This window comes from Callithrix jacchus, chromosome 2 (genome assembly GCF_049354715.1).
Source record: "Callithrix jacchus isolate 240 chromosome 2, calJac240_pri, whole genome shotgun sequence".
NCBI classification, from domain to species: Eukaryota; Metazoa; Chordata; class Mammalia; order Primates; family Cebidae; genus Callithrix; species Callithrix jacchus.
Window position 1 is genome coordinate 120,236,785 of NC_133503.1, and position 25,769 is coordinate 120,262,553.

At 37.1% G+C, this 25,769-nt stretch overlaps 2 protein-coding genes across 4 annotated transcripts in view; one reads left to right on the forward strand and one right to left on the reverse strand.

The window, feature by feature from the left end:
- Nucleotides 1–219: 219 nt before the first annotated feature.
- On the forward strand, nt 220–13,943 carry LYSMD3 (LysM domain containing 3). 2 transcript variants are annotated; one of them, XM_078365877.1, is made up of 4 exons: nt 220–361; nt 911; nt 3,550–3,815; nt 9,880–13,943. In XM_078365877.1, exons 3-4 carry the CDS (start codon nt 3,561–3,563, stop codon nt 10,543–10,545), a joined length of 921 nt encoding a protein of 306 aa, XP_078222003.1. In that variant the 5' UTR covers nt 220–361; nt 911; nt 3,550–3,560; the 3' UTR covers nt 10,546–13,943. The 2 variants fall into 2 exon arrangements, with proteins under 2 accessions (XP_078222003.1, XP_008990053.1); XM_008991805.5 differs by lacking the exon at nt 911.
- A 1,003-nt stretch (nt 13,944–14,946) lies between these two features.
- POLR3G (RNA polymerase III subunit G) overlaps nt 14,947–25,769 on the reverse strand; it is a 39,242-nt gene continuing 28,419 nt past the window's right edge. For both annotated transcript variants that reach the window (XM_008991808.5, XM_008991807.5), the window contains exons 7-8: nt 23,766–23,912; nt 14,947–17,368 (exon numbers count right to left, since the gene is read on the reverse strand). In XM_008991808.5, the coding sequence (XP_008990056.1) occupies nt 17,282–17,368; nt 23,766–23,912 (234 nt within the window). In that variant the 3' untranslated portion in view covers nt 14,947–17,281. The remainder of the gene's footprint in view (nt 17,369–23,765; nt 23,913–25,769) is intronic.

Genomic DNA, 25,769 nt, shown 5'->3' on the forward strand with positions numbered 1-25,769 from the left:
GGAGATGGAAAGGAGTCAAGGGCGGGGCTGGGAGTTGGACCCGCCCCCAGGCCATAGCGAAGTCCCCGCGCTTGCGTGCGGGGCGTGGACCTGCGGCTGGACTCCCCTGTTCTCGGCTTGCCCTGCGCCTCCTCCCCCGCCCCTTCCCACCTCCGCCCACTTGACGCAATGACGCACCGCAGGTTTGCGGACGTGGCGGCGGCGTACGGCCCGGAAGGCGGAGACGTTGGCGGCAGAGGCAGAGGCGGAGGCGGACCGGGTCAGCCAAAAGCGGAGGCTCGGCTATGAACTTGCTTGGGACAGCGGCGGCGGCGGAACTGATAGCAGTATCCTTGCTGAGTGCCCCCTGCTAACGGGACAGGTAAAGATGGTGGCAGGAGGTGAGGGTGGCCTGGTCCTGGCGGGCGGGGTTGGACCCCAGCTGCGTTCTCACTGGAGAAGGCACGGAGCCGTCGGCCACAGGTGAGGTGGGGGCAGCGGGGCGGCGCTCGGCCCGCGTGGAGGACACCCCTAAGGCAGGGAAAAACTTCCAGACCAACCCCACCAGGCCCCCTTGTTACACTGTCGGGGAGACGGAGGCTCAGAGGAAGGATGCCTACCTGCTGGATAACCGGGACAGCTCATTTCCCACTCAAACACTGCATTTCTACCACAACTTTATGTTCGCATGAAACATTAGCTGACGACATCTTTCATATCGTTCAAGTGTCATGCTGTGACAGAAGAATCTGAGACGTAATCGTCTCTGATAGCAGGGAAAGAAAAACTTGACGTGTGGAATGTTTTGGGGAGGAAGTTAAGTTTTAAAAAACGAAATAGGCCCTGGCAGCGGATAAGGTGCCTTTGATTGTGTCCCGGTGCAGCTCTGGTTTGTGCCCTGTGACCCTCTTATTGCTCCCTGCTTAAAGAGGGTCAAGGCAAAACATCCAGCAGCACCTTTCTACAGTACGAAGATGTTTGGGAAACCATTTTCAGTTACAGAATGAGCTGATGAATGCTTTAACACTGTTTTGTGGCCTCTTGTAATCTAGCGTGCAAGCTTGTTCCAGGTTTCTGAAGAGGGAGTTCTGCCTTTTTCCTGCACTAAAAGAATTAAGACAAGTGAATAGGATTGAGCCAGATGACTTATATATTATGTACTTTCTAATATCTGAGTAGTTGACTAGAGTGATTGCCTGGGTCAGTTTGTTCACTTCGGTTAGAGACACCGCCAGTTCTTGATCATTCAGAATACCCAGTTTTGTAATATGATAGTCAGCTGCCCGCATTTCATTATAAAGGGGAGTGGAGAGATAGTGAGACAGGTGAAATTCTTACCTTTAAATTATTATTTAGAAATATATCGTGGAGAGAGGTTGATATAAATCAGTATCTAAAATGGCTTTGGGCCATTGCTTAGTGATTTTCAGTTAGCTTGTACTAAGCTAAGTTTTAGCAAAAACTAAGCCAGTTTTTGAAGTTGTTAAGAACAAATTATTAGGGAGAAAGTGTCTAAAGGGACAGCATAAGTAGGTCGGTATAGCCACGTGTAAATTGCTGTATATTGAGTCTTACATTTTTTGATTATGGATGTCTTTTGAGAGTATGAAGTAATATTCTCCCCAGAAAAATATACCCATGTATAAAATTTGCCTGGAATCCACAGGATGCACAGACATTCCCTAGATTAAAGACACAAGATTAAAAAAAGACTAGGAGCTGGGCGTGGTGGCTCACGCCTGTAATCCCAACACTTTGGGAGGCTGAGGTGGGCGGATCATCTGAGGTCAGGAGTTAGACTAGTTTGGCCAGCATGGTGAAACCCCATCTCTACTAAAAATAAAAGAATTAGCTGAGCATGGGGGCAGGTGCCTGCAATCACAGCTACTCTGGAGGCTGAGGCAGGAGAATCGCTTGAACCCATGAGGCAGAGGTTGCAGTGAGCCAAGATCGCACCATTGCACACCAGCCTGGGTGACAAGAGCGAGACTCCCATCTCAAAAAAAAGAAAAATGAAAAGAAATGAGTGGAAATAAAACCATTATCCTTGGAGGAAAAAATGTGATCATGACTTCAAAACTGCCTTTGAGATATAAAATGTGATAGTTTTCTTTAGTTTCATAACTGTCAAGTTAGGAGTCCTAGTTCTTGGTAATAAGTAATGTAGCACTTCAGGGAACAGTTGAAATAATCTCCTTAACATATTAGTTATCTGTGTTATCTTAGTAGGAACTCTTGAGTTTTTAAAGCATTATAATATTGCCATTAGAAACTGGTTTTTAAGGGTTGGATTCAACTATATTAAATAGTTTCAAAACATTTTATGGTAAGTACATGCCTACATAGAGAGTACAGGTTGAGTTTTCCTTACCTGAAATGCTTGAGATCAGAAGTGTTGCAGATTTCTTTGGATTTTGGAATGTTTGCATATACATAATGAGATATATTGGGGATGGGACCCATCTGAACACGAAATCTGTGTTTCATATTCACCTTATACACATAGCTGGAAGGGAATTTTATATAATTTGTGCACCAAAGTTTTTGTACCTGGAACCATAAGCAAAGTGTCACTATTTCAGCCACGCTTGTGGAAAATCTGTGGTTGTTTGGCATCACAAGCATTTCTAACTCTGAATTATATGCTACTAATAAGCAATCATTTTCTTACACTTACACATAAGTACTTAACAGCAAAACAAAACAAAAAAACTATGACATACCATTAATAGAGTGAAAAAAATAATGTGTTCAGGGTACCTAAGCATATCACCAGAATACCCGTACGGGTTTAGCATTCCTAATCTGAAATCTAAAATGTCAGGTGTGGAATTTTCCATTTGTGGCTTCATGTCACGCCTGTAATCCCAGCAGTTTGGGAGGCCAAGGCAGGTGGATCACCTGACATTAAGAGCTCAAGACCAGCCTGGCCAACACGGTGAAACCCTGTATCTACTAAAAATACAAAAATTAGCCAGGCGTGGTGTTGGGCGCCTGTAATCCCAGCTACTCGGTAGACTGAGGCAGGAGAATCACTTGAACCTGGGAGCCAGAGGTTGCAGTGAGCTGAGATTGCACCACTGCCCTCCAGCCTGGGTGACAGAGTGAGACTCCATCTCAAAAAAATAAAACAAGGGCCAGGCGCGGTGGCTAACGCCTATATTCCCAGCACTTTGGGAGGCCGAGGCAGGTGGATCATGAGGTCAAGAAATCGAGACCATCCTGGTCAACAAGGCGAAATCCCGTCTCTACTAAAAATACAAAAATTAGCTGGACATGGTGGTGCGTGCCTGTAGTCTCAGCTACTCGGGAGGCTGAGGCAGGAGAATTGCCTGAACCCAGGAGGCAGAGGTTGCGGTGAGCCGAGATGATGCCATTGCACTCCAGTCTGGGTAACAATAGTGAAATTCCATCTCAAAAAACAAAAAACCTTGAACCTAAACGTTTAAATAACTAAAACCATTAAAACAAAAACAAAAGATTGTGTCCTGAATGTACGATGCATGCAAATCAGTCAGTTAGATCAGCTACATTCCAAAATTTTCTCTGCTTTTCCTTTTCCCCCTCCAGATTTTAACATTATGGCAGGGAGGCATCAGAATCGTAGTTTTCCTCTTCCAGGAGTTCAGTCGAGTGGTCAAGTACATGCATTTGGAAATTGTTCAGACAGTGATATGTTGGAGGAGGATGCTGAAGTATATGAGCTTCGATCCAGAGGAAAAGAGAAATTCCGAAGAAGTACATCAAGAGATAGACTTGATGACATTATCGTATTAACAAAAGATATACAAGAAGGAGATACATTAAATGCAATAGCTCTTCAGTACTGTTGTACGGTAAGTTTTAATGCAATCCAGATTAAATTATTTGTTTACCCACATTGAACTAAATTCCATGTCATTTTTTACCTTGTTTATTCCTTTCTCCATTTTTTGCTCTTATTCTTTGCATAGAAATCTGTGTCACATTTGTAGATGTTTACTTTTTAAAATTTTAAGTGAATACTTCAATTTCTCTGTATTTCCAAATCCACAAATTTCAGTGTTGAAAAACACTTAACTATTTTATCATCTTATTCAAATGGTAAGAAAATGTGGAAATATGTCGGGAAAAGCTTTTTGATGCCCCAATTTCTTGAAATAATTACTTTAGCATTTTTCTGTACCTTATTTTGTGCTAATAAGTATTTATTTATATGTACATACTTGGGGAGTTAGTCCTCTGTTTTTAAAAGTGGTTTTATTACGCATATTATTCTGCAACTTGCATTTTTCATTATTTAGTGTATCATGGACACCCTTATGACCATCCCTCAAAGCCTTATAGAGCTAACTCATTATCTTAAATAGTTATATAATGTCCATATTATTAATGTTCCAATATATTTAAGCCATTGCCCTATTAATTGATGCTTAGGATTTTCTTGGTGTTTTACCTTGTGTGGCGAATATCATCACAACTATATCTTTAAATGGTGGTATCTTTATTTCTGTGGGATAAATCCCAAAAGTGGGATTGCTAGATAAGAAGAAATTTTTTTTTGAGATAAGAGTCTCACTCTGTAGCCTAGGCTGGAGTGCAGTGACACAGTCTTGGCTCACTGCAACCTCCGCCTCCCAGGTCTAGGTTCAAGCAATTCTCCTGCCTCAGCCTCCCAAGTAGCTGGGATTACAGGCACGAGCCACCACGCCCAGCTAATTTTTGTTATTTCTTAGTAGAGATGGGGTTTCACCACATTGGCCAATCTGGTCTTGAATTCCTGACCTCATGATCTGCCCGCCTTGGGCCTCCCAAAGTGCTGGCATTACAGGCGTGAACCGAAAGGTGTATTTTTAATTTTAATAGATACTGTACTCTATTTGGACCCATTTTCTATCTGTGTCATTATGTCCATCCTAAGGCCTTAGCAGTGTGTGTCTGTGGGTGTGTGTGGGTGTGTGTGTGTGTATATTTTGTTTCGCTTTTTTGAGATGAAGTCTCACCCTGTCGTCCAGGCTGGAGTGCAGTGGTGTGCTCTTGGTTCACTGGAACCTTTGCCTCCCAGGTTCAAGCAATTCTCCTTCCTCAGCTTCCTGAGTAGGTGAGATTACAGGTGTGTGCCACCAGGCATGGCTAGTTTTTGTATTTTTAGTAGAGACGGGGTTTCACTGTTTTTGGTCAGGCTGTTCTCGAACTTCTGACCTCGTGATCCACCCACCTTGGCTTCCCAAAGTGCTGGGATTACAGGTGTCAGCCACTGCACCCGGCCAGCAGGATATTTTTATATCCTCCTAAGGCCTCAAATTCACTGATATGGAAAATGGCTAAAACAAATGTTTTTGAACTTTTTGCTTTCATACTCCCAACAGAATTTTGAAATATAGGTACTATGTACCTGTACCTCCTTGCACATTTTTAAGCAAACTTCTTAAATTCTTCCTCATAACTTAAAATAGTTACAAAGGGTATAATTTTCAGAATGTTGTCAGTATTGACATTTAAAAATAAGACTTTTAGAGTGCTCTGTAAATGCATCCTCAGAATTCTAAATACCACTTGGATTTGCTACCTGAAATCTGAATTTAACAAAAAAGTGTAAAGTGTGTGTATGTATGAGAGCTGTTTTATTAATAGCATGAGATTTTATATTATTCCTTTTTCTCATTAATTTCATCTTCCTCCCAAATTTTTCATGATATAAACTATTTTTATAATTGAAAACCCTTTTATTGACTATCTGTAATACTTCTCTGCAATAGGACCACACGTCTATAAGTTTATATTATATAAACATATATATAAATTTATATTGCATCCTAAAAAAATTATGGTCATGAGGTTGTGTTTTTTCTACATTTACAACTACTGAATTTTTTGATGTGGTTTAAGAGCTGGGTAGTTTTTTTCCTCCTACCTTGCTCATGTAAGGCAACACCGATTCCTGCTGTTATTAAATCAGAAGATAGCTAAGTTTATTTCTAAATGCAAATAAACATGAGTAAATGTTTTGTAGAGAAATAAGACCATTGAGAAATAAATTACAGAATATGTCACAGAAGGTAGATAGTGGAATAAACTTTGAAATCAAAGACAAGGCTAAAAACGTCAAGGTACAGATCCAAGAGAAGTGTGATTCAGTAGTTTTATAAGAGAAAGACATTAACTTTCTTTTAATGAACCTAGAAAATTCTCTTAGGGGAATGTGACATACCATCTGAATAATTAAAAATAGGTCATATTTCTGGCTGGGTGCGGTGGCTTACGCCTGTAATCCCAGCACTTTGGGAGGCTGAGGCAGGTGGATCACCTGTGTTCCAGAGTTTGAGACCAACCTGGCCAACATTGTGAAGCCCCATCTCTACTAAAAAATACAAAAAAATTAACTGGGCGCGGTGACACATTCCTGTAATCCCAGCTACTCGGGAGGCTGAGGCAGGAGAATTGCTTGAACCCGGGAGGCGGAGGTTGCAGTGAGCCAAGATCACAATACTGCACTCCAGCTTGGGCCACAGAGTGAGACCCCCATCTCAAAAATAAAGTCATTTTTCCAGTGAGGTGCAAAGGAAAAATGTGTTCAGTGGTGTGAAGATTTCAAGGAGGAAATATGGTAACAAAGGGAATTTTCATAGATATTTCAGAAATGAGTGGTACAGACTGTTTGGGATGAAGTGCTTTGAGACCCTGAGGAAAAGTTTGATCCATACAGTAAGAGAACACAATTGTAAGGTTTTAACAGGAGTGATACAGAATGGAAAAGTTTGATCTATATAGTAAGAGAACACAATTTAGGGATTTAATAGGAGTGATACAGAATAGCGAGGGGCCTGCTGATGAATTGAAGGGGATCCAATAAAGAGATTACTGGAATAATAAAGAAGATTGGGACTTAGACTAAAATGTTTATGATAAGGATAGAAAAGAAGTGTTTAAAAATATATTGGGAAAAATCACAGGATATATCAGCTGATTGCTTATGTGAAATGACAATGATGAAAAGTGCTTAGCTTAACATTAGAGGAGAGATGGCACTGGTCACTGTATTAGTCTGTGCTTGCATTGCTATAAAACACTTGAGACTGGGTATTTTATAAGAAAAGAGATTTAACTGGCTCATGGTTCTGCAGGTTATACAGAAAGCAGGCAGCATCTGCTTCTGGGGAGGCCTCAATTTTTACTCATAATGGAAGGCAAAGCCAGAGCAGGCATTTTCACATGGCTGGAGCAGGAGGAACAGCAAGTGAGGGAGGAGGTTCCACACACTTTTAAACAACCAGATCTTACAAGAACTCAGGACAGTATCAAGGGGGAAATCCATCCCCATGATCCAATCACCTGCCTAAGCCCCATCTGCAGCATTGGAGTTTACAAGATGAAATGAGCTTTGGGTGGGGACACATATCCAAATGATATCAGCCACTATAGTGGGAAAGGTGATCAACAGAATCAGTTAAGATAAGCAATGCTCCTTTTTGATGGTAGCATAAGCAACAGAAAAAAATTATAAAAGGATTTATCATTTTTAAAATACCATAAATAGTGGTATATTCCACTTAGAAATAATCTTAAGAATTATTAAAAATATGTCAGTGATACAACTGTGATGAGAATAAAAAGTCCACCAAGGTTGGAATCTTGAATGCAACAAAGGAAATTAGAATAGCATAGAAATCATTATATGGATATTCAGAGAGACAACTTAGGTAAATACTAAACCTTGAAAACACTAATTCCAAAAAAAATTAAGAAGTAAGAGTACACAATACTAAGCAAAAGAGCATTTAAAGACAATGGGGTCAAACTTTGGAGTTTTCAGTGAATCTTCATTTGCTGTAAGACAAAACAGTGTGAAGGTAGTAAGATGATAAAACACCCTTTTTTTTTTTACTCTTTCATCTTTATTGTTCAACCCTTTCCTTCTAATCCTCTTACACATACACTCCAAGAGAATTTTTCCAGCTTGACTTCTTTTAGTCTTCATTGTAGTTGATCACCAATCTACAGTTGATTCTGTTCACTACTCCCTCCTAAAGAACCCTCTCGACTTGACCACCTTGACTTTTCAGGTTTCTGGTTTTCCTACTATTAACATTTAATAATAGCTAACTTTTATATAATATACTGTATATCACTGTTCTGAGTGTCCTACAAAATTTAAATCATTAATGTTCACTTCAACCCTAAATGTAGGTAGTATTACTACTGCCCTATTGCAGGTATGGAATCTGAATGGCAAAGAGGTTAAACAGCTTGCCCCAGGTGATACAGCTAGAAAGTATCACAGTCATGCTTCAAACCCAGTTATCCATGCTTTTAACCACTCTTGTATATTCCCTTCCTGGCCATTCTTAATCTCCTTGTGGGTTTCTGTTACTTGGCATACCCATCAAATGTTGGCGTTCCTTAGGGATCTTCCTGTTGATTTTTTTCTCCCAGGCGATTTCTGGTGACTCTGTTTACTCTTTGACTTCAATTACCTTTTTTTTTTTTTTGAGACAGTCTTACTCTGTTGCCCAGACTGGAGTGCAGTAGCACAGTCTTGGCTTACTGCCACCTCTGCCTCCTGGGTTCCAGTGATTCTCCTGCCCTCCCGAGTAGCTGGGACTACAGGCATGCGCCACCATGCCTGGCTAATTTTTGTATTTTTAGTAGAGACAGGGTTTCTACTAAACCTGTTGGCCAGACCGGTCTCGAATTTCTGACCTCAGGTGATCCATTTGCCTCGGCCTCCCAAAGTGTTGGGATTACAGACATGAGCCACCAGGCCCAGCCAACTTCAATTACATTTTTGCTGATAGTCCACAAATCTGTATCTGTAGCAGAGATCATTCTTGAGTTTCAGACATATATTTACAACTCTGTCCTGAACATCTTCCACTTGTATATCTCAAGCACCTCAAAGTCAGCATGTCTAAAATCTGCATTCATCTTCTCTCTCCTTACCCTCCATAGTATTCCATTTATTCAGTGAATGCCATCATCCATCAAGTTGACCAACCAGAAATCTAAGCTTCATACTAGACCCACTTTATCTCTCTGACATCAATTAGGCGATGCATGATTAGATCTTAGATTAAAGCATTGATGGAAATGAATGGGACTAATAGATGGTGGGAGAGCCTGACATACCAATTGGTAATTTGACAAACATTCCTCTTCCCCCAACACAATGGAATAGGATATACAGACAAGTTATCTCACAGTGGATGGGATATATAAACGGGTAGAGGAATATGTAATATATAAAGCTTATAAAAATGAGTAATTTTGAAAGTAGTTGAATAATGCACTTACACTGAGAAGTTTTGGGGGGAAATGGCTTCAGAAGTGAGGGGGATAAATTACCAATTTTTTGAATTCTAAGGTATACTTTTCCATGCATTTTAGCATCTTTAAAATTGGAATGGTGGCATCTTCAGTTTTTGGTGAAGCTTTTTTTCCCCCTAAATATACATAAAATAATGCTGCATCTTAGAGTTATGGCATCTTAATTTTGATAAAATATGGTAGTTTTAGTTGGATAGCATTTGTCTATATTCCATATTTCGAATTGAAATAAATATAACTGCTCATAATCCTTCCTTCACAAATTGTTTCCAAACATAAGGACTGTGGTATTTATGCATGATGCACAAAGGGAAACAGCAAAGGATTCTAGAATCTACTTAAATAGCATTAACTAGTGTTACTAATATATATGGGTGGTAGTAAAAAGTAGTTGGTGATTTCCTAAGAGTGGTAGATCTAAAGTGGTGTAGAATTCTCATCTACAAATAAAATGAAAATCTCTCCGGGTGTAACGTAATACTACTAATTGAATTCAACTTTTTTTCCCTCCAAAAGTAACTGGGATGAATGAGTATTGCTACTTTTATTTTGACTTAGAATTCAGTTGTATGTTGCCTTTTTTTTTTTTTCCTACAGGTAGCAGATATCAAGAGAGTTAACAATCTCATCAGTGATCAAGACTTTTTTGCCCTTAGGTCTATCAAAATTCCAGTAAAAAAGTTCAGTTCCTTGACTGAAACACTTTGTCCTCCAAAAGGAAGACAGACTTCACATCATTCATCGGTTCAATACTCTTCTGAACAACAGGAACTTTTGCCAGCTAATGATTCTCTTTCTTACAGTGACTCAGCTGGTAGCTTTTTAAAAGAAGTAGACCGAGACATAGAACAAATAGTAAAGTGTACAGACAATAAGAGAGAGAACCTCAATGAGGTCGTATCGGCCTTAACCGCACAACAAATACGTTTTGAACCTGATAACAAAAACACTCAACATAAAGATCCCTATTATGGAGCAGACTGGGGAATAGGGTGGTGGACAGCTGTAGTGATAATGTTGATAGTAGGTATAATAACACCAGTGTTTTATTTATTGTATTATGAAATTTTAGCTAAAGTGGATGTTAGTCATCATTCAACAGTGGATTCTTCACATTTACATTCAAAAATCACACCACCATCACAGCAGAGAGAAATGGAAAACGGAATTGCCCCAACTAAAGGAATACACTTTGGCCAACAAGATGATCATAAACTGTATAGTCAAGATTCTCAGTCACCTGCTGCTCAACGTGAAACATAGCAATTAGCTTATAATCAAATGTTAGTGATCACGTGCATCTGGAATGTGGTGAATCAATTATATCCAATAATCACTCCAAAGGCAGAATTTAGAGAGATTGAGGATGCTTTTGTTTTTAACAAAAGGGTTTTATACTTTGAAAAGTCTTGAGCAACTAGTTGTTCATGTTAAGAGCAGTTGATCCATAAATCTGGTGTGTCAGTGTTTCAAGCAGAAGTGAATTTAAACATGTATTTAGGAAATTCTTAACTTGGAAGATATATCATTTTTCTTAAGATGTATGCTTAAATTTTATTTTTTGAAGTAATTTTTAAAGAGTTTATTATTAAATTTATGATGCAGAATGATAGCATCAGATGACTGCAATTGAAAAAAATTTACTATGAACCCCCAAAATATTCAGTTGCAAGAATGTTTGATTCTAAAATTATTCATGGTAGCATACCTAACATACCACTTTGAAACTTTTAAAAAATAACACTTAGCACATGTGCTGTGAAAGCATATGTACGAAGAGGGGAAGGTAAATTATAATTTCTACAACAGAGGCCAAGAAATGAAATATTTTGAAGACCCCTAAATAATGTGTTATGGTTGGGAATTCAGTAGAACACTGGACTAGGCAAAGACCTAACAGTAATTTTTGTCTTAAGAATGGTTTCTCCAGGACAGACCCTTTAACCTCACCTCTGTGTACCTGTTTTTAAAGTGATTATATTTGCCTCTGATATCTGAAAGTACTTTTATAGTTTCGATGATGAAAAATATGTTAAACTTATATCTATTGACATTATTTAGGAAATAATTTCTTACTGTGATAAATCATTGCTGTTACATATAGTAACATGCCTTAATTACATTTAATGCCTTACTGTTTTTTTAAATACAAGTTTTAGAATTAAAAGTAAGCATTATTTCAGATGGTCCAATAAGATTCGTTACACAGGCTATACAAATTTGTCTCCACTTTGACCATCAAAGCACAAATAATTGGGTCAAAACTGCCTCTGAGGTCTGTTGAAGAAAATGGTTCATTAAGCAAAAACGGGTAGAGGGAGGTCTTTTGTATTAGCAGTGACCGACAAATCATTTAGTAATCCCTTAACCTCTGTTTTTCAGAGAGAAAATATCCAATTTAGAATTTTTTCCTGAACTATATATATAGCATCAAATTGGGAAACAAAGGCCAAAGGTGTATAGATTGCTTGAAAGGGTGTAATATGCCTCTTTTTAAGATCTGTTGAGTCAGCTACAGTCTGACTAAGTAAGAAGCATTTGCATACTGATTCCATCATTTAATCTTTAGAAGTATGTGTTTTAAAAATGTAACCAGAATGATTCTTCAATAGAAATGAGATTTGGTGGAGTCTGGATTGCCTGTTTTGTATATAATAAAGTATATAATTAAGATATATAATAACACCTCCACCTCATTTTCTGGGCATTATTTCCTAATTGTTGATGTTTCAAGCTTTTGATCAGTCATTTTATATATTTCAAATTTCAATCTTGATACAAAGTGGCATAAATAAATAAATTATTTAAGGCAAATAGTTTTATATACTTTCAGGAAAAGAAGAGTCAAACATTAAAGCCCTTGCAGATACTAGACTTAGACAATTACTGAAAAGTGTTTAATAGGGAAGTTGCAAATTGATTCTTGTAGTAAATTAATCATTTAAAAATTGTTTTAACGTGCCTTCATCATCTTGAAGAGTGTGATATAATTTATGCTCAGTGTTAACTGGCCAGTTTACATTGTATTTATTAAGCCTGCTGAAAAATGAGGTTTTACGGAAGAAAATGCAGATTATTTTAGGGTAAACAGGCCAGGTGTCATTTGAAGAACTTTGTTTACATCAAGTTGATGAAATTATAGTCTGAGTCCTTTTTTGCTCATTGTACTTTGAAATTGTTATGAGTTCGATTTCCAAAATACATAATTTATTTTTTTATTTTATTTTATTTTTTGAGACGGAGTTTTGCGCTTATTACCCAAGCTGGAGTGCAATGGCGCAATCTCGGCTCACCGCAACCTCTGCCTCCTGGGTTCAGGCAATTCTCCTGCCTCAGCCTCCTGAGTAGCTGGGATTACAGGCACGCACCACCATGCCCAGCTAATTTTTTGTATTTTTAGTGGAGACGGTTTTTCACCATGTTGACCAGGATGGTCTCGATCTCTTGACCTCGTGATCCACCCGCCTCGGCCTCCCAGAGTGCTGGGATTACAGGCTTGAGCCACCGCGCCCAGCCCATAATTTATTTTTAAAAAATGAATAAGGTGTGCTGTGTACTTGTTGATTAAAAATCATTTGTTTTGTAGAGTATCCTTTTCAAAGGAAATATACATCCTGATAACACAATCAGGCAGGTTTTTTTCTATATTTAAATTATATATTTTTGAATTATTGAATATAATTTGTATTACATGTAATTCTATATAAAGGTTACATATTGAATTATGGTTCTAAGGTTTTGAAAAGAATTTTCCAAGCATTGAATACATGTGGAATAATTTTAGTTTCTAAAAGGTACTAATGTAAGTTGGTATCAAATGCAAATTATCTTGTATAACTAATTAACAAGCACAGTTACTGTTTAACATTGTAGATTTTGTGTTCACACGCTTATTTGAATTTGCAGCTTTAGATGTGTGTCTGTGTGTGTGTCTACGTGCACATGTGCACTTGTATGCAGTGTAAAAGTAACAACAGAATCATTGCATTTGGTTCACTTAAAATTTGGGAGTTAGCAAATAAAGAAAAAGCCGATAGTTTTATGAAGTCTGTGTTAAAATTTTTTGTCGCCCCACTCTAGAAAGTTATGGGGTTCATGTTTTCAAAGATACGTTAAAATGGTTACAGACTCGGCTGGCCACATTAAAAATCAGAAGACTCATGTTAAATTATCTTCTCCAAAGGACTTATTTACAGCTTTTCTTTTTCTGGGTTCTACCAGCTTGGTTCAGTGCCCTGAAGAGTTCTTTAAATGAACCACTACTTAGTTCTTTTTTAAAGTATCTACTTCTAAAATTATCTAGTTGGAAATATGAAGGATACAGTTAGTTTTGGAAATATGAGTAAAGGATCCAGTCAGTGTTACACGGTAAAGGTGGAGTTTTTTAAAGTCTGTATTTAAATGGTGCACTGATAGGATTCATTCTTAATTTGAGTTACAAAAATGTTGCTCAGGTAATCAGTTTCTTCCACGTATGTGCATATCGTACTGTTAGATCATGGAAATATCTGAATGCTTTAATTTTTATGTATGCAAAAACCTATAAATCTTGTATTAGCATGTACATCTGTAAAACCAGTTTTTAAAGTTTCTTGCCCCTTATTTTTCATATTTTGAAAGATCTGCAACATGTAATAAAGTTTTTATTATTCAATCTGGAATGGAAGCTAGTGAATTTAATTGAATAAAGCAAACCTTTTCTCCGCCACTTTCAAACTATCTAATATAGGGATAATAGGGATATTATGTAAGATAGAACAGATTGACAGAGGTTTACCAATTCAGATTTCCCACTTGCTACAGCGAAGCAAAATACCCTGGATTATTTGTAAGACATAGATAAAACATTTTAGATGAATGTTCTTTAGGGGATTTTTCTCAGGGTAAGATCTGGTAACATGTGGTCTAGGAATTGCTATGAAGTTGTAGATGAGTCATTATCTACAGATCATAACCTGCTCTATTTATACGTAAATTTTAATTTATTGTAAAACACAAAACCTCAACAATACTGTTTAAAAGATTATTAGCAGAAAAATTGAGAAGGTTCTTTGGAGCTTTTATTTATTTAATGGAGGAATTTGTATAATCCCTGTGGTTTTCTTTTCCATTTTTAAATGCATTTGACCTTAAAATTATGTTTTTAATAAAATGGAAATTTTTACTACAGAGGTTTTGTTTTTTAATTTTGTTTTTGAGACAGGGTCTTGGTCTGTTGCCCAGGCTGGAGTGCAGTGGCATGATGGTTCACTACAGTCTTGAACTCCTGGGGCCAACTGATCTTCCCAGCTCAGCCTCCCGAGTAGCTGGGACTACAGGCACATGCCATCACATGGGCTTGAGATTTTAACCATGTAAAAGCAAAGCCATTGACACTGTACATGTGAAGGTAGTGAAGTAGATTTAACAAGAATCTGAATGTCTTAACATTCCCTGGTATCCAGTATAAGTCGGCCCAAATACAAATGATCACACTAAATTATATTGCCTGCCAAATCTCTTAAGTTTGTTATCACAAATTTGTGTGTGTGTATGTGTCTCATTTAACCACCTTGGCTCACCTGAAGCCTCAACCTCCTGGGCTCAGCCTCCTGAGTAGCTCGGACTATAGGCGCAGACCAGCATGCCCAGTTCACAACCTTTTTATATAATCATTACCCAGAGTTTTGTTGTTTGTGGTGATAGTTTATTCAAGAATATTTGTAATAGTTACTGCTCAATAGTTACTAGGTAAGATCTGTATTAACAAATTAGTTTTCTCTATACATTTAAATAAGTTCAAAATAAAACATCTTACTATAAAACAAAGGAACACAATTTCATAAGAATGTGTGTAAACAAATACAGAAAAATAAGCATTATAGTAACCAAACAGTTTTGCTCATGATAGCAATTTTAAAGACACTTCAACAACTACTTTTATCTAAGAGGCTATCTCTGCAAAATAAAATTCACTTTCCTATGGAATAATTTCACAGTCTCAGATTTTAAGCCAGGAGAATGATATTCATGCTGGTAAAGCAACCTGCAAATACTGCTTGTTCTCATAATTAACTTTAACATTGTAAAAAGAAGGCTCTTAAAGGGGATGGCTGGTGACCCAAGGGGCTGCCCTGCTATCTGCAAGACTAAAATGGTCATGACAAATTCAAAGGTAAAAAAAAGAAATTACCTTCAGTGTATTTGCCTGGTCAAGTGGTTATCTGAAGATTTTTAATAAGTAGGTAAACAGAAAAATATTGATAAGATTTCTGAGAATCTTTAGTTCTGGACTAAGGTAGTGAGAGAATAAAACACCTATGTTAATTAACCCCAAATGACAACTTTATGTGTGTTTTCTATTCTCAGGTTTATTTTATTCATGTATTCCATTTGGAACCTTAAATTTGTTTTACAACTTCCATTAAAAATAATTCACAAATGGTTAATATAACACTACACTAATAAGATAGGTACTCACACCCATGTTGAATTATTTAAGAAAGTATTGCCATTGAAAGTGATCTTTTTCCTGAGAAACTCATGTTGCAAAATGGCACAAGACAATACACATTTTCTCCAATTTTCTGCGTGAATACAAGATAGGAAAATCAGATTATATTTTGTGAGGAAAACATGTTTCTCAAAATTGTGTTTTCAGTTACTTCGCAAACTATAAATTTTTAGAGGATGAGAACCAAATGTAAATTAAGAAGTCATCTTTAAAGAGAATAACTACATATAGTAAATTTTGGTTGGTGTTTAAACAACTTTTATAGGAAATTGTGTACGAGTGAAGAAACTAAGGCACATAAACAACCACGCTCAGTTTCAAGGTTGAGTTTAATAGTACAGGTAGAAATAGAATCTAGGGATCAGATTCTCACATTTCAGGTTAATGATATCTTCCCAAAGGGAAAAAATAATTTCTTTTGGTAGATAACGTTGATAAATCATTTTTTCAAATATATAATATGAATTTCCTTGAAAATCTTTGGCATTTGTGAGAGTCTTTGTAGGTGAAGGTTTTTAGGCATTTTTCCCCCCAAAAGTATATAAAGTTGGGGGAGCTAGATTTAAAGTTAGACAAAAAAAATCTTAATTTCAAAATGACCTGAGTTCATTCTGCATTTATATAAATCAAATGTACAACTTGAGTACTCTGAAACATAAAAGGCCACCATACTTCATAAAGTTCACACACATGCATTCTACAGTGATATTTATATGACCAGAACTTATTTCACACTTACATAAAGGACAAAATAAAGTGTCTTAGTCAAGTTTTTCATAAGCCCAACTATTTGAAGATGTCCAAATTATTACAGTGACATGATTAATTTATATATCATACAGTATCAAGTGAGTGCCAAATTCAAGTATTTATAATATTCACCCTATGTGAAAGTTTCTTTGTACTGGCTAAGATGTGAGCTCTGAACTTGATATTGCTCAGTTTGGTATTTTTCCCTGTGTGTATGTTTTCCATCACAAAACCTCTATCTCACAATTCTGCACTTGTAAGAGCTCAGGTAGGTTTATGTAGTCAAAATGCAGTAGTCTAGAACATACTATGTAAAAGTAAAAACCAAAATTATTTTCAAGTTTCTTTGTTTTTAAAGTGCTCCATGTGCTGTTATATCAACTTTCAGGTTATAGAAATTCATTATGACTAGCAATAATTTTATAAAAGATCAGCAGTTAAGCAAGAATGATTTCTTCAAGTATGTATACATAGATTAAGAGAGCATAAATTCTTTAGGCACATTCATATTCAAATACGAAAAAATCCACGAGAGTACATAAGAGAGATGGCAGAGGTGTTTAGAAGGAATGTCAAGAGTATCAGGGACTAATTTGTAAGGTAACTAGTATGTAAACTCAAAGTGGTTTTGAATATTTTGGTGACAACTACTTGTCCAAAAAAACAAAAACATAAATACTTATACCTTATCAGAAATAAGTCTGTCCAAATGTTCAGAAGCGGCATCATAAAAATATTTTTTTAAAAATTTCATGCCTAATAGGTTGCTTCATCCATGTTGTCATCACTGTCTGCGCCAAAGTCATCTCCATCTTCAAAGTATGAATTAATGTAGTCATTTTCCTAAGTGAAATGATATATTCCTTTGTAAACATTATAATGAATGAGTAGTAAGAAAATACACCAGGCTTAAAAGTCTCTGCTTTTATCTGCTTCAAAAACACAACAGTTTTCATTTGTGTTTAGCTGTGCCGCTTTCTTCCTTAAGACCACCACCTCCTACTCTTCCCAGGCTAAGAGAACATGAAGCGTTGCACATACCATCTTGGTAGGATAAAATAGCTACTAACACATTACAGCTTACTAGGATGATACATAGTTTAGTTAGCTAAACCACTAAACACTTAACCTACAAAATGCAGACACTCAAGAAACAAAGCCAGTTTACATTAACATCCATTAGACTACACCAGTACTGAGATTTTTAGTCACAAAGCATAACTAAGCATAAGCCAGAGAGATTTTTGCTTCCCCTCATCCCCCTAAAAAAAGGCCTCATGATACCAAAGCAAATCTAAAAGATGCCTATATTAAGATGCCTATATTATATTCTATCTAAGGCTTCTTAATTTCTTTTTCTTGTGGCTGAATAAAACTATCACCGATGTAAATACCTCAGATAATATCTGTGCTTTCTACCAAAAATTCAAAATCTCACTTTCTTATTTATTTTTCTGGGCTTCCAGTATCTTGCAATAAAAAATCCATTTTGGGCATAAATTAAGCCTAAGAGTTATTAATCAGTTGCAATGCATGGATTGTATTTGGATTCTGTTTGAAACAAACAAAAAACTTTTTGAGACAACCAAGAAAATTCAATACTGGCTTGATAGTTGACGAAATTAAGGAATTATATTTCTTATAATTATAATGTATAGGGTGTTATAATGATACTGTGATGTTGTTAAAGAGCCCTTATTTTTGGACCCATACTGAAATATTCGTGGATAAAATGACATAATGTCTAGGATTTTCTTTATAATCCAAGGCACATGAGGAATGGGGGTGGGTGAACAGGGAGGGACTGGGTAGATGAATGAGTGGTTGAAAGATTAGCTATGAATTGATCATTGTTAAGGCTGAGTGATAAGACCATATGGGTGTTTCTTTTGCTAGTTACTACATTTTTGCCCTTGATTGAGATCTGCTATAATAAGAGATTAATCTCCACATCTCTACTATCTATAGTAAGAAATACAGATTATTCTCAAAAGATAGTCTCCTATCAATTTTATTATTTTTCCAAAGATTTCTTTTTTTAGTATCCGGATAGTGGGATTTTTCATATATTTACATAATGCAAGAAAGGTAACATGCATTATTTAGATAGTATTTCATTACCTTTTCTTTCCTAGATACTGTAAGTTTCTACATCCAGCTAATAAGACCATTCCCATCTCCAGAATGTAGGCCTGGCTTTTCTGAACCAAAAAATTTGGCAATACCTAGAAACCTGGCTGACTCCTGGGGCCTGTGTAACGGAAGGGTGGCATGGCTGAGAGTTCAAATGAGGTCACCTTGTAAAGGAGCTATTTGGCAAGAACACTTGTGTGGAAATAAAAGCCGATTTGTACATAAAGTGGAGATGAATAAGGAAGGGATACTCTAATATTCCAAATCAAGCATATGTCACTTTAGTTTTAGACATGTGTACCTTTTCCAAGTTCTGTTTAAATGATTCAGATTAGGTAATTGTGTGATGTTAGTAATCTTGATACAGGTATAAAGTAGTGAAACCTATAAAGTAGTTTCAGTAGTGAAATGGCTTAAATGGTTTCTAGGCTCTCACTTGAGCCCTTGTGTTCTTCAATTACAACATTCAAAAGATCGAAGAAGTAAAAGTCTTTATTTCCTTGATTTTACAAATAGGCATTACACAGATAATTTGCCCATTTTATTCTTCAAAAGAAAATGCTCATCAAATCCTCAATACACTGGGTAAATTAATTACCACAAATTTTAGTTAATAATTGCCAAAAGGAGCAGAGAGAAATAATTTTAAATGTAGAAAGGTATTAAAGAATATCTCCTTTCCATATCTCACTCAGCTATACATGCAGAACACACATTTCTCTATTAAAGTAGGAAGGTTTTTTTGGTTGTTTTTTTGTTTTTGTTTTAAATGAAACATTATAATAAACCCACTAGTGTTTAATATTCTGCTAAGGCTCAATGAAGAATTCTAAAACTACTAGAATCCCATCGTTTGTTGTTTTTGTTAGAGGAGATCTTAATTTCAACACAGATATGGTTTCGACTCACTTAATACCAGCAGACATTGTCAACAGAGCACTGCAAATGCCAGTGGTGTCTAGAACACTGGCCATACAAACTAGAACCTATAGCATCACCACCCTACTGCCCCCATGGCAGTGTGACAACCAAATATATCTCCAGACACTACCAAATATCCCTTCAAGGGTACTGAAAACCTCTCGTTTACAGCAACAAGCTTTCTAATATGACCCAACCTTGGCTCTTCCATTCAAATCAACTGAGCTTTCTAAAATATAAGTATGATTACACCATTCCACTATTTAAAACCCCTCAATACTCCCCACAGTGCTCAGGATAGAAATTCCTCAGCTTGACATTCAAAGTCCTTAATGACCTGCTATCTCTCCAGTTTCATCTCTCAACATAAGCCCACTTACACTCTCTAGTCCAGCCATACTGATTTATCTGGTCAGTTAAATCAAGATGTTACAGTCTCATCACCTGCAAGCTTCTCTCCATGTTCTTTTTTCTACCTGCCAACTGTCCCCTCCATTCCATGTTCCTATCTTGATGTGATTAGCTCTTCAGAGCTCCTAAATTGTCTTCTTTGCAATATCATTTTGATATTCCTAAAATAGACTTTGGAGTGCCCACAGCATCTCTTATGTGCTGCTATAGCATCCTGTACTACTATATCATAGCATTATTCACTGTATTTTAACTGTCACCTTTCTTGTCTCTCTAGTAATTTCCCTGAGAGGAGAACTGCATCTTATCTTCATATTCCCCTTACCTACTACAATTCCAAGCATATACTGAGTGTACACTTACTATAGGTTGAATGAAAAAGAACTGAGGAGTCGTACATTTACACAGGGTAACTATGGGGAAGTATACAATCAATTAGAGAGATTATAGTAGAAAAAGAAGCCCAAGGGAAGAACTCTGAAGAATACTGACATTTAAAGATTAGAAAGAGATGAACTCAAGAGACCACAAACATGTACCAGAAATAGGAGAAAAACGAGGAGCATTATGTAACAAATATGAAGGGAAACAACCATGTTTGTCTATGACTTGACAATTAGCAAAATGCCTGACAATTAGCACAATGCCTGGCATATAGAAGATTCATATAATTGCCATAAATTGTTGAATTTAAATAAAGGAAATTACACATATACATACGTACATACATATCTATCTATCTATCTATCTATCTATCTATCTATGTATCTATCTATCTATCTGTTTTTGTTTGAGATGTAGTCTCACTCTGTCACCCAGGCTGGAGTGCAGTATGGCATGATCTCGGCTCACTGCAACCTCCGCTTCCTGGGTTCAAGGGATTCTCTGACCTTAGCCTCCTGAGTAATTGGAATTACAGGTGCCTGCCATCACACCTGGCTAATTTTTGCATTTTCAGTAGAGACAGGGTTTCACCATGTTGACCAGACTGGTTTCGAACTCCTGACCTCATGATCCACCTGCCTGAGTCTCCCAAAGTGCTGGGATTACAGTGTGAACCACTGTGCCTGGCCAGGAAATAATATTTTAATAATAGAGCTGTCAGAAGTGTTAATTAAATGCTGCAGAAAAGCTAAGTAACATAAAGGCTAAAATTTGTCTATAGTGAGTATGGTAGCAATAGTTTCTTTCTTGAAGCTACTTCTATTTGTCAAAAGCAATAATTTGAATAGCATGGAGGTGAAACTAAGGTTGAAAAGAGCTGGCTGGGCGCGGTGGCTCACGCCTGTAATCCCAGCACTTTGGGAGGCCGAAGTGGGTGGATCACGAGGTCAAGAGATCGAGACCATCCTGGTCAACATGGTGAAACCCCGTCTCTACTAAAAATACAAAAAATTAGCTGGGCACGGTGGCACGGGCCTGTAATCCCAGCTACTCAGGAGGCTGAGGCAGGAGAATTGCCTGAACCCAGGAGGCAGAGATTGTGGTGAGCCGAGATCGCACCACTGCACTCCCGCCTGGGTAACAAGAGCGAAACTCCGTCTCAAAAAAAAAAAAGAAAAGAGCTAATGGTGGGGGAGGTGGAAATGAGCAAGTGACGACAGCTAAAGAAGCTTTCCAAGAGACAGCATGAGGGAGAATAAGGACAACATATTTTGCAATGGGAAATGATCATGTTTTAATCCATGAATGTAAGAGACGGGCAGAAAAAGAAGTTAAAATATGGAAAGGGAAATGACCTGAGAACTATGGTTCCAAAAAAGGATAGGACCGCTAGTCCCAAATAGGGTAAAGGGGATTTCTTCCCTTGATAAAAAAAAAGAGGAGAAGGAGGAGAGAAGACAATGAGTTTGATGGCAGAGGACATGAAATTAATAGTTTCCTCTTGATGACTTCATTTCCTGTATGAAGGTACTATCACCTGCTAAGAGTGAAAGAAAAGGTAGTAAACGAGAGAAAATAAGATGATCTAAAATAATTGCTGTAGAGAGCTGACTTAAAAAGAGAATAGAAACATGTTAGCCAGCAAAATGGGGCCGGTGTTTTTGGAGGGGCATCAATTTCTGTGATTCCCAAGAAATGCTCAATAAGTCAGCTTTGAAAGGGAGAAGAGGTAGAGAGTAGAAATGATCAAAGCTGGCTTTGGTCTAGAGTGTGCACTGGGAGGACAAGAGACAAGAACAATGGCAAAAAAGAGGATGAAAGATGAGCAAGGGTCTGAGTTTCTTAGAAAAGAAAAGTAAAACAGAGAACCAATAAAGGGGAAAGAGATGATCAGAATTACTGACCATCTCAATCATGTCAGAGAGCAATGGAAATAAAAACATGAATGATCTGAAAAGAAAGCTGGCAACAAATGTGACATACCACAAACGTGATATATTTAATTTTTAAATGTTTAGACTTAAAATTTACCTGAAAAGAATAGACAGAATATTCAGGAAAATTGTGGGAAAAAGGGTAGCAGGGAAGACATACCCTGTGAATATTAACGAATAATCAGAAGCTTCTACTAACTGGAACAGCTTAGTGTTGGTTCAAAATAGATCAGTGGAACAGAGAACAGAAGTAGAAATGGGAATGTAATAGCTGATACAAGAATTTCAAAATCAATGAGGAAAGCGAATTATTTAAGAAATGAGGTTAGCAGCTGGCTAAACACTTGGAAACAGATAAAAATGTATTCCTATTTCTCTGTTTAAACCAATATAAATCTGAAAAGAATATCAAGTTTAATGCCAAATAAATACAGTAAAGATTTCATAGTTGGAACAGTTTTAGGAGAAGCAAAATTTCAGAATGTGATGTAAGAGGCTGAAATGGAGTGGAAGACAAAGGTCACCAGAATGGAGAAGAAACTCTCTGCTTAGGGTTACCGTCTGAGGTGTCTACAAAGTCCCGAAGAGGCCGTGGTCTGCAAAGTTACCCTGCTCAAAAATACCTGACTGGCTTCAGCTAATTCTAAATGTACTATGCGCATTTCCTTCTAAAAGTTAGACATCCCAAATCCAAAACACAGAGTCCTGACTCAGTCAGATAGCTGAGGTTAAACTGTCAATCTTCTCTGATAGTAGTGTTCACAGGCACTTGGGAATTTGAAACACACTGCAGGGATTCTCCTCTAGACGTATGTGGTTAAGCCCTCCATTACCTAAATTTCTGACTTAAATAAATTTTTTTTTTTTTTTTTTGAGACAGAGTTTTGCTCTTGTTACCCAGGCTGGAGTACAATGGTGCGATCTTGGCTCACCGCAACCTCCGCCTCCTGGGTTCAGGCAATTCTCCTGCCTCAGCCTCCCGAGTAGCTGGGATTACAGGCACGCACCACCATGCCCAGCTAATTTTTTGTATTTTTAGTAGAGACGGGGTTTCATCATGTTGACCAGGATGGTCTCGATCTCTTAACCTCGTGATCCACCCGCCTCAGCCTCCCAAAGTGCTGGGATTACAGGCTTGAGCCACCGCCACCGGCCCAAATAAATTTTTATGTTGTTAAATCTTAATTGCAGTAATCTGATCAATTTCCTTATCTTGTAGATTTATATTTACAAAGTTGCCAATCAAGTTATTTTTATCTCCTATATTCAATTTGACATCATTATAATTTCAATGCTATAATAGTTCTCTGGACAACAAGGAATCAATGCCATTGATAATAATATACTTCTGTTTCCCATCATCTTGGTTTCTGTTTGTTGACTTTAATACATACTATATCTGATTCCTTATTAGATAAGCTTATTAATTTTGCTACCATCCCCAAATGAACCATTACCTCTTCTTGGTCTTCTTCATCATATTCCTCCTGTTCTGCAGCATCATCATCGTCATCATCCTCACCTTCTTTACTTTTCTCTTTGCTTCCTTCTTTGTCTTCATTTTCCTCATCTGATTTTTCACCATCACCTCTCTTTTCCAATTCCTGGTATAAGTGAGTTTCATTAATTTGTATGGAAACCACTAGACTGCTGACTTCCCTGCTTAGCCTTAAGGGAACAGTTATCTATTACACATTATTCCAATCTCATCTTATCACCACCTACAGGCCACCACCTACCTAGAAAACTAGGAATCAACTCAAGAAAGAAGGAATTAACTGTCTCATCACTAAACCAGCATTTTCTTTGATTTTGTTACTTAATAACTGGGTTTCAGATTAATACTGGGCTTATCAGCTCTAATGCATAATGTTTTATTTTTATAATTTCTCTCCTACCTTTCCTTTGTGTTTTTTTTTTTTTTGAGATGAAGTCTTGCTGTGTTGCCCAGATGGAGTATAGTGGCACAATCTTGGCACACAGCAACCTCCTCCTCCTGGGTTCAAGTGATTCTCCTACCTCAGCTTCCCGAAAAGCTGGAACTACAGGCACACACTACCATATCTGGCTAACTTTTTGTAATTTTAGTAGAGGCGGGATTTCTCCATGTTGGCCAGGCTGGTCTTGCACTCCTGGTCTCAAGAGATTTGCCCGCCTTGGCCTCCCAAAGTGTTGGGATTACAGGCGTGAGCCATGGCACCTGGCCGTCTATCCTACCTCCGTCTAAAATATTTGAGGTGACTTAGTTTATGGACAACTTTTAGAATGTTATCTTCTTTTCCTTCTAACATAAAAGGAGAAAAAAAGAAGGTAATAGTAATATTTCAAAATGTCTATCTTTCACTTTATACATGAGATCATTTAATACTCTTATAATATCAAGTCATCCTGGGTTAGATTACCCTAGTTGCAGATTATCTGTGTCTTCAACTCTTTTCTCTCTCATTATTTACTTCCTGTTGCCAGGAATTTTTGTTTCTTAATATATCTGGCAGATTGAGAAGAAACAGAAATTGAAACTTAAATCACAGTCAATACTAGCAATTTTTAGAAATTCTAAAAAAGAAGGCAAAAGAGAGATGCAGAGTTAGGAAAGCTCTGATTCCGTGAGAGTCCCACTTAACCACAAGTGGAGCCACCAGGGAACAGTACACAAAATTAACTTTACATCTTTGTATTTCTATTATGACTACCAACAATTTTTTTCATTTAATAAAAAATGACCTATTTTCATTACTGTCACTAAATTGTACTATACTTTTTTCATTTAATAAAAGGTGATCTTTCATTACTGTCATTTTCTGTTCACTAAATTGTACTATGTTTAATGTGCATATGTGATAGAATTTCACAAGTTTTTCAGGAGTCAATAACTTCACATATTACTACTCATTATTAAGGCATAAGTCACCTCAGCTAAAATGTGATTATTCCTAAGCAGAAATAATCTGCAAACTCTCCATCTCTATTATAAGATACTTGCTTTGTAGAGGGAGAAAACAGATTTTATATCTGAAGTGGCTACAACTTAGCTAACCTTTACTGGTTCTTAAATGCTTATCTTTAAAAATCCTTGTAATTACATTCAAATTTGAATTTAAGGAAATCAAAGACAATAGAGGGAATACCTGACTACCTTAGATAGGCTCAATTTCTAATCAAAATTCAAACGCCACCTTTCCTGTCTGCTTAACCCACTCAGGCAGAACAAGTAAGACCAAGGTAACAGACATAAGATGATTTATCTTGATAATGACTCTTATGTTGTCTTATATGAGCTATTACTACAATATAATGTGTGCAATTTTTCCAACTGGCAATCCCTTTGGAAAAGTACAAGTAAACAAAAGAGTACTTATGGATCTTTTGAAGTATCTATAATAAGATATACATACACATATATGATGCTATGTTAACAATTTTTTTTCTATTTTAATTAGATCACAGTGAAAAGACCTGCA

Excerpts from the sequence above, each read along its gene's own strand:
- LYSMD3 (XM_078365877.1), top strand. The coding sequence starts at position 3,561 with ATGGCAGGGAGGCATCAGAATCGTAGTTTTCCTCTTCCAGGAGTTCAG. Across the intron at positions 3,816-9,879 it reads CTCTTCAGTACTGTTGTACG|GTAGCAGATATCAAGAGAGT; the intron begins GTAAGTTTTAAT and ends TTTTTCCTACAG.